This window comes from Oncorhynchus tshawytscha, linkage group LG08 (genome assembly GCF_018296145.1).
Source record: "Oncorhynchus tshawytscha isolate Ot180627B linkage group LG08, Otsh_v2.0, whole genome shotgun sequence".
NCBI classification, from domain to species: domain Eukaryota; kingdom Metazoa; phylum Chordata; class Actinopteri; order Salmoniformes; family Salmonidae; genus Oncorhynchus; species Oncorhynchus tshawytscha.
In genome coordinates this window covers 43,437,463-43,446,410 of record NC_056436.1, presented here as the reverse complement: position 1 = coordinate 43,446,410, position 8,948 = coordinate 43,437,463, and the positions used below count along the sequence as shown (strand labels likewise).

General features: G+C 42.1%; 1 protein-coding gene across 2 annotated transcripts; it reads left to right on the top strand.

Annotated features, from left to right (window-relative positions):
• The first annotated feature begins 1,676 nt into the window (after nt 1–1,676).
• Nucleotides 1,677–7,964, top strand: col10a1a (collagen, type X, alpha 1a). 2 transcript variants are annotated; one of them, XM_024429708.2, is made up of 3 exons: nt 1,677–1,826; nt 2,217–2,352; nt 5,613–7,964. In XM_024429708.2, the coding sequence occupies exons 1-3, from the start codon at nt 1,821–1,823 to the stop codon at nt 7,457–7,459; spliced, it is 1,989 nt and encodes a 662-aa protein (XP_024285476.1). In that variant the 5' UTR covers nt 1,677–1,820; the 3' UTR covers nt 7,460–7,964. The 2 variants fall into 2 exon arrangements, with proteins under 2 accessions (XP_024285476.1, XP_024285478.1); XM_024429710.2 differs by having other exon boundaries at nt 1,701–1,826; nt 2,194–2,352.
• Nucleotides 7,965–8,948: the final 984 nt, after the last annotated feature.

Below are 8,948 nucleotides of genomic sequence, written 5' to 3'. Positions count from 1 at the left end.
AAATATACACTACTGTTCAAAAGTTTGGGGTCACTTAGAAATGTCCTTGTTTTTGAAAGAAAAGCAAAAAAAATTGTCCATTAAAATAACATCAAATTTATCAGAAATACAGTGTAGATCTCGTGTCACAACATTGTTAATGTTGTAAATGACTATTGTAGCTGGAAACAGCTGAATTTTTATGGAATATCTACATAGGCGTACAGAGGCCCATTATCAGCAACCATCACTCCTGTGTTCCAATGGCACGTTGTGTTAGCTAATCCAAGTTTATACATTTAAACGGCTAATTGATCATTAGAAAACCATTTTGCAATTATGTTAGCACAGCTGAAATGTGTTGTTCTGATTAAATAAGCAATAAAACTGGCCTTCTTTAGACTATCTGGAGCATCGGCATTTGTGGGTTCGATTACAGGCTCAAAATGGCCAGAAACAAAGCACTTTCTTCTGAAACTCATCAGTCTATTCTTGTTCTGAGAAAGGAAGGCTATTCCATTCGAGAAATTGCCAAGATACTGAAGATCTCGTACATATACAGTCTCTAACCAGAATAGAAAGAGGAGTGGGAGGCCCCGGTGCACAACTGAGCAAGAGGACAAGTACATAGTTTGAAAAACAGAAGTCTAGTTTGAGAAACAGAAGCCTTACAAGTACTCAACTGGCAGCTTCATTAAATAGTACCCGCAAAACACCAGTATCAACATCAACAGTGAAAAGGTGACTCCGGTGACTCCAGGCAGAGTTGCAAAGAAACAGCCATATCTTTGTCCAGTGTCTGTGTTATTTTGCCCATCTTAATATTTTATTTTTATTGGCCAGTCTGAGATATGGCTTTTTCTTTGCAACTGCCTAGAAGGCCTGCATCCCGAAGTCGCCTCTTCACTGTTGACGTGGGTACTATTTAATGAAGCTGCCAGTTGAGGACCTGTGAGGCATCTGTTTCTCAAACTAGACACTCTAATGTACTTGTCCTCTTGCTCAGTTGTGCACCAGGGCCTCCCACTGCTCTTTGGGGTTTTAGGCTCGGTTTTTGTATAGCACTTTGTGACAAATTGGATTGATTGATTGATAATTAGTTCACTCCAGTGTAGAGTGAAATGCCTATTAGTTCACTCCAGTGTATTGTGAATTTCACACAGCCAGTGTAAATTATCTACTCTGTAAAGGGTTACAGAAAAATTGTCTAAATGTTGACATTTGAACAATTTTAAAAGTACGAAATTCACTCTGATGAGAGTGGATGCATATACACACGGCAAAAGTGTTCAAATTAGCACTACAGCGAGTTAGTTTAACACTTTTAACACAGATTTGGCTGTTTACTCTTATGGTAATATTGACAGAAAACTGACAAAATCTCGAAGAACATTTACCAGATCTGTTCACCACACATAAGGTAGAGGAAAAATGTTACAGGAAAAACCCATAGAGCAATAATTAAAATAAATCTTCAAACCAAACGGTAAACTATTTTACATTTTGGTGTCTAAACTTGATTATTTTGCTAGACTAAAATAAGTCCTAATCATGTGTCTAACTATTCAAAGCAAATAGGCATCCTTACAGTATGTGACATGCCTGCATTGGGCAGATCTGTTTGCTAATTACAGAATAGCTCTGAGAAGGGAGGTACTTGTGTGGTTGGGGCTATTTTTTATGATGCAAGGGGCAGATATGGTATAAATACTCACATCATTGTACTGGGAGGCAGCAGATTCTCCAACGTGCTCCTAACCTAAGGATAAACAGCAGCAGTAGGAGGACAGTAGTGCTGAAGATTTCTTACCCCTTTTTGGAACTCCAACTCACTCAACTGCATGCTGGTATGTGTGCTCTTCCTCTCTATCCTCTTAATCTCTTGGCGCAGTGAACAATAGGGCCCTTCCGAGGCCTGACTCCTACTCCCACTGGGATGAGCTAGGACTGGGCAGGTGGAAGAGATGTTGGTGCCTAATAAAACCAAGCAGGACAGCCAGAGTTGAAGGAGAACAGGCTGAGATCCAGGAGGCTGAAACTCAGTTTTCAAATGAATTTTCTTGCTATCTATATAATTTGTTGTGCTTTTTCGGGGGGGGTGTAATTCAGTTATGTGTGCAGTTCAGAGTTCAGTATATGTGTGCAGAGAGTAGAGTGTTACAAAAATGTCCTTGCTTGAGTCATTGCAGCAACTTCAAAATTAAAGCTAAGCAGTACTGAATATTTTCCTGTTTCAGAAAATGGAAGGAAGAGTATTGAGCATCCTCCTCCTCCTGGTGGGCTTGACAGCTGTTCATGGTAGTGGTTCATATATAGTGAAGAAGGTAATGAAGGCCTCCCCCCAGTACCAGCCCTACTCTGTGAAGAGCCACGGTAAGAACCAACATCCTAGTCTACATTGCCTAGTATGATACAGGTGATGTCTTTGAAAATCCTGTGATAGTTTCAATGGACAATGTAAGAGTTCAACTATAATCAATGATAAATCTAAAATCTTCACACTTTACCACAGATATGCATATATATGTGCACATTTTTCCACTTAACATGTGATTTCCATCTGAGGATGTCCACTTTCATTTCTTGCACAGGGACACTCAGACATACAGTTGAATTAATAAATTACATTTTATTTTTGTGTCATATTGGCAGTAGACAACCCATCCCTTACGGGATCAATTGACACATAAACACACAGCGATAGTAACACAGCGATAGTAACATTTGAATCACATTATCTTGCATACTGTCTGAAGTGAGTATACTGTGTATGCAGTTGTTATGCTCTCATTCAGGCTAAGGAGCCCTATTTCTTCAACAGTCATTTTGTTACAATTCTCCAACTGAGCGTTTTAATACCTTCACGATATCTTCACTTCAAATTAGTTTAAATCAAATTTTTACTGGATTCTCAGTCAATCTCTTGGTGCCTTCATGAGGTCTTAAGAATTGAATTTAGGATGACCAGTTAGAGCAGTGATTCAGCAATTGATTGATATTAGGATCCCCAGTTAGATCAGTGATTCAGCAGTTGATTGATGTTAGGATCTCCAGTTAGATCAGTGGTTCAGCAGTTGATTGATATTAGGATCCCCAGTTAGATCAGTGGTTCAGCAGTTGATCGATATTAGGATCCCCAGTTAGATCAGTGGTTCAGCAGTTGATTGATATTAGGATCCCCAGTTAGATCAGTGATTCAGCAGTTGATTGATATTAGGATCCCCAGTTAGATCAGTGGTTCAGTTGTATAGAACTTAGTGGGGAATATAGATGTGCTGATATTTTAGCTTTTTTAAAAATATTATACCTTAAAAAAATGGACACTTCAGTACAGATGATGGCTCATTTCAGTCATTTATAAAGTGGCAATAAGTTGAGCTGTCTATACATTATTTAATTGTTATCTTCTAGATCTTCCATTGTAATGAATAGCTGACTTTGCCCTACCTAACTGATGGTAACAGTACCGATACTAGTTTTTTTTAAAGTCATAGATATAGTTAATGCATATAGCTAATGCATTACTAAGGATAAAGACACATATTGTATGATTCTTCTTATGTTTGTTTTAATTAACTATATATATATATATGACTTTTAAAAATCCAGTATCGGTACTGTTACCATCAGTTAGGTAGGGCAAAGTCAGCTATTCATTACAATAGAAGATCTAGAAGATAACAATTAAATCATGTATAGACAGCTCAACATCATTGGTGTCTTGCCGTAGCAAATGGACATTCACTTGTCTTCAACTGTATTTTCATATCATATAAAGTAGTGTGTAAAATAGTATGTGCCTCTTGTTAATATTATACGACTTTAACACCGTCAATTACAGTTCAATCACCCAGAAATGTATAGGTGTGCCTTTCAAAAAGTAGAGACAAGTGTTTTGATGAATCTAAACTAGGCCTCTACATTTGACCAAGGACATGTCGTTTACACACTGGGTCATGTGACCACATAAACAATTAATTTTAAAAAGACTCTTACAATTCATCATTCTGCTTTACAAATGCTTGTTTTCTCGCCCTACTTCAGTTTCTTAAGACAGTTTAAATGTCTATGCAGGTTTGCCTTGCACTGTTAATGCTATCATACCCAATGCTTTCGAAGTGGCAATTCCTTTAAAAAAAATGGATTTAATATTCTAGTTTGCCTTATTAAGCGATTTCCTCCCCCATGCAGGTTTAACATACATGGACAAAAGGGCAATTTCACTGATAAACATTTTGAATAAATGTGCCAAAATCGTTGGAATGACCTTGAGGGAGAGAGTACCCCGACATTTTGCAGTTGATTGGGGGCCATATATAACAAGCATCTCTGAGTAGGAGTGCTGATTCCGGATCAGTTTTGAATCAGATCACAATGAATAAGATTATATGGATCATAAATCAAAACTCCTAATTTGAGACACTTGATACATACAGCCCCAGGACTCAGGTTCCCATGTTTCCAGCAAAAGGGGGTGTTAACCAAACGTCAAACTAGAGCGAGGTTAAATTGGGAAACACTACTTACTTCTGTCTAGCTAACTAACTATCCTGCCTACCCAAAACAAAGATGTAGTACACCATTTTGGTAAATGCGGTGAATTCCATTCTGGGAATCCTAGTATAAACAAATAAGGTTTCCACCAAATGTACATGAAATTTGAATATGGAAGCAAAACAGAGCAACAAAAATATGATCGTTCCTCTGACAATTGCTGAGTGTAACACAATACTTTACTTGTTTTAATAAGTTCTAATCCTCTTCATTTTTCATGTCCATAAATTAAAATGCCCATCCTCCATCACTCAAACAAATAGGAGGGCCTGTCCATGCCATGCCAGGCCCACCCAATTAGATTGAGCAAATACAAAACAAGAATACGTTATTATAAAAACAATACTCCATCCACCATCCACCAATGTATTTCTGGCTATGCCCCTGCTGTACAAAGACCAAAAGTGCCTCAATTTGTTCCCTGGGGTGGTCTAGCGGTCTAATCGGCTGCCTTTGATCATATGTACTGTGCAGCTGTGAGCATGGTTTCCGAATCCGACTCAGTGCTCTAGCACCCTCTCTCCTCCTTTCTTTCATCTCTACACCTCTATATCTACACCCTATCCAATAAAACACAACAAATAGGATAAGGTGCCCCACTTGTTTGTAAATTAGTGTTATTATTAGTATTATCTTAGTATTCTTTTTTTTATTACATCCTGGCACCTAAATGTGCTCATAGTACCTTGAGGTGCCCACATAGGGTAATGGAAGTCAAAGAATTGTGCTTTTAAAGTGCACTACATTTCTGCCTCCCAATTCTATACACTTCTGAACAAGTATGTGCACTTATATATACTTAATGGATTCAAAAGGAAAAATATATAAATTTGCTTACACCTTTCCAATGCTTTAAAATATGTATGGAAGAGTGGACAAATGCACACTTCAGGAGTGGCACACCAATCTCAGCTCCTAGTCTTAAATTAAAATAATAATAAATGGAGAATGATCGACAATAGTAGCTGACTTAATTATAATTCTATAATTAGGTAGAGACAATTGCCAATAACACATTTACTACAAGAGGATCACTTGGCATCAGTTGTATTAATAAGGTGACTTGTATTTCTCCACAGTGGTGTCAGTGGCAGGAGAGCCCGGTACCCCAGGTGAGCCCGGCCCAGAGGGCCCCCCTGGCCCACCTGGCCCCGCAGGGGAAAGAGCTGTGGGACAGCCCGGACCAGAGGGCCCTGCCGGACCACCCGGACCTGCTGGCTACTCCGCACCTGGCAAACCTGGCTCCCCGGGTGGTCCTGGTAAGCCTGGTGTTCCTGGTGCAGCTGGCGAGAAAGGAAAGGTGGGGGCAGCTGGACTTCAGGGTCCCAGGGGCATGCCTGGACCTGCTGGAAGCCCCGGACCTGCTGGAATCTCTTCCACCGGCATACCTGGACCTCACGGTCTGCCCGGAGCAATGGGACCAAGGGGGGAAACAGGTCTTAAGGGACATCCAGGTGTGCCTGGTTTGTCAGGAGCTAAAGGGGACAGAGGAGTGGGTATCCCAGGGGCACAAGGTGAGACAGGGGCTGTGGGACCTATGGGACCAGCTGGGCAGCCTGGAGCAGTCGGTGTTGGAAAGACAGGCAAGCCAGGATTCCCAGGTGAGGCAGGAAAATCAGGTAGCCCAGGTAGGGATGGGGGCGCTGGTCCCATTGGATTGCCAGGTGCTAAGGGCCTCACTGGGGCTCCTGGTGTAGGTCAGCCAGGAAAACCAGGTGATAATGGGGCTCCAGGTATGCCTGGTTCATCTGGTCCTAAAGGTCATCAGGGAGCAACTGGAGCAACTGGTGCTCCTGGTATCCCTGGATATGGAAAGCCAGGAGCAAATGGACAGAAAGGTGAAAGGGGAGTTGTAGGAAGCTCAGGTACAACAGGTCAGAAGGGTGAGCCAGGAGCACATGGATTCACTGGAGCTACTGGTGCTACTGGGCCCATGGGTCCCACTGGTTCTCAGGGTGCAAGAGGCTTCCAGGGAGATAATGGGGCAATGGGTCCCAAAGGTGACACAGGTACAATGGGACCCCAGGGACCAAAGGGATATAAGGGAGATCAGGGAGCTCAAGGTTTCCAGGGCAAGCAAGGTTATACTGGGGCAACAGGGCCAACTGGTGCCACTGGAGCCACTGGAGCTCCAGGTAACAAAGGTGACACTGGCCACACAGGTTCAACTGGTGCTTCAGGTGTCCCAGGACCTGCCGGGCCCAAAGGTTTCCCAGGGCGCAATGGTGAGGCAGGTGAGGCTGGAGCTGCCGGTGTCCCAGGTACCAGAGGCCCGGTTGGACCTGCTGGTCCCGCAGGTACACCTGGCCTTAAAGGACACCCAGGTTTCCCTGGCACACCTGGCCCAGCTGGACTTGCCGTTAAGGCCACCCCCGGCCCTCAGGGTCCCCCTGGGCTCCCTGGTAGTGATGGTCAGGATGGTGGCCAAGGCCCTGCTGGACCTCCCGGCCCACCTGGTCCTCCTGGCGAGGTCATTTTCGAGAAGAGCATAGGCATGAGTGAGGTAATGGTGCCTACTCTTGTCAAGGTCCCAATGTCTGCTTTCTCTGTTTCCCTGGCTAGTCCTTATCCTCCATCTGGGGAACCCATTAAGTTTGACAATGAGGTGTACAATGCAGAGAATCACTATGACACTACCACTGGGAAGTTCACTTGCCAGGTCCCTGGAGTATACTACTTCTCATACACCATTCACGTGAATGGGGCTCATGCTCTGGTGGCTCTGTACAAGAACGTCAAGCCGGTCATGTTCAGCTATGATGAGTACAACAAGGGCTTCCTGGACCAGATGTCCGGTAGCACTGTCCTTATGCTTGATGTGAATGACACAGTCTACCTTCAGATTCCTGATGATGAGGCCAATGGCGTCTTTGCCGCTGAGAACGTCCATTGCTCTTTCTCTGGGTTCCTTATCGCTTCAACGTGATATCGGTGTCACCCAATAACCACACAACAAAATCCGCAAGCTATTTATCAAACAAGTTATCTCCCTGTCTTTACCAACCAGGCAGTTCTCTCTTTTTGAGGAATAGAAGCATCTCAAATTGAAAATACAAGAAGTGGGTGCTAAGAGAAAGGAAATCTAACACATTATCAGGGATGGGGAGGCAATCAACAAAGTTACCAATGATTCAGAGTTTTTATTTTGTGAGTGGAGGCAACATGTGAAATTGAGGTGTTATGGCTATGTTGTGTCCTGAAATGTTCTTATTTCACTTTTTGTTCTTTTTTTTTACTGATTATAGCAAGTGATTCTTGTTTTTGTGTATGTCTGTGTTTTTGTACAACCTTTTTTTTTGGTGACCAATCAGATTCATTACTTTCTGTGCACCATGTTGTACCTGACTTCCTTGTATGTGACTTGAATATTGTGAAATGGCAATGGTGAAATTGACCATAAGAAATAAAACAAAATATAACACATCACAAAATACTGACATACAAATGTAAATTGTTTACCAACAACATTGTTATATCTCCAAAGATTAATGTCAAGTAAAGCAAAATGACCAAAATAAATGTCTTTTAAAAAAATGGTGTGATTGGACTTTCAAACAATGCAAAGGCCATTAAAATGCACACATAATACTGATGAAGTTCTTGTCACATAGATGTCATAACATTTAAGGAAAGCCAGGCAGTTAGCTAGTTTACATAAAGGGATAGTGCAAGATTATTTTACACAGCATCAGATGGATACCCTTTTTGCGTCTCTGTGTGCATTTTGAAGGAAGTTGCTAACTAGTGTTAGCGCGATTGCTAACTAGTGTCAGCACAGTGACTGGAGGTCTATGGGATCTGCTAACATGCTATAACTTATGTGGCAGTGTCATCTCTCTCTCTTTTTCAGAAAGCTCAATTTTCAGAGCACAACTTTAGCTTGGCTTGTGGGGGCGTAGCAAATTGATGAGGATGTAGGGAGGGGGGGGCATTGCACATGCAAATTATATGCATAGGAGGAACCAATCAAAAATTCGGTCAAAGTCACTCAAATCTTTTGCGAACTTCTCTTTTTACAAGTCTGATATAGCAGACCAGTGAGTCACAGCTCGCTGTGTTTAGTCATGTGGGTTGCATGTCAGCCAGGCTAAGCTGACACTTTCTAACTGAGCGAGGCCGCAAAGCGGAAAAAAACAGCCCGCCCAGCTTCGCTTAGGTCATTATAATTCAAAACACACTAACTTTTGTTGAGTTTAGTTCATAACTGTATTGACAAGCCAATGGCTGATGTGTCTTTGGTAAATTCAACCAATTTAAATGTATTTGGTGCTGGGAAATTGGATGTAGCAAGGGTTGTGCCTGCATATGACACATTGTGATATTTTAATGGAAGTCCAAGATCAAGGCTTAACGTTTTCTGTGCAGTGCACCACATGGTTTACAGCTCAAGTTCGATTATGGAAGGAACTACATTC

Coding starts and splice junctions, on each gene's coding strand:
- col10a1a (XM_024429708.2), top strand. Junction 2,353..5,612: donor CTACTCTGTGAAGAGCCACG/GTAAGAACCAAC, acceptor ATTTCTCCACAG/TGGTGTCAGTGGCAGGAGAG.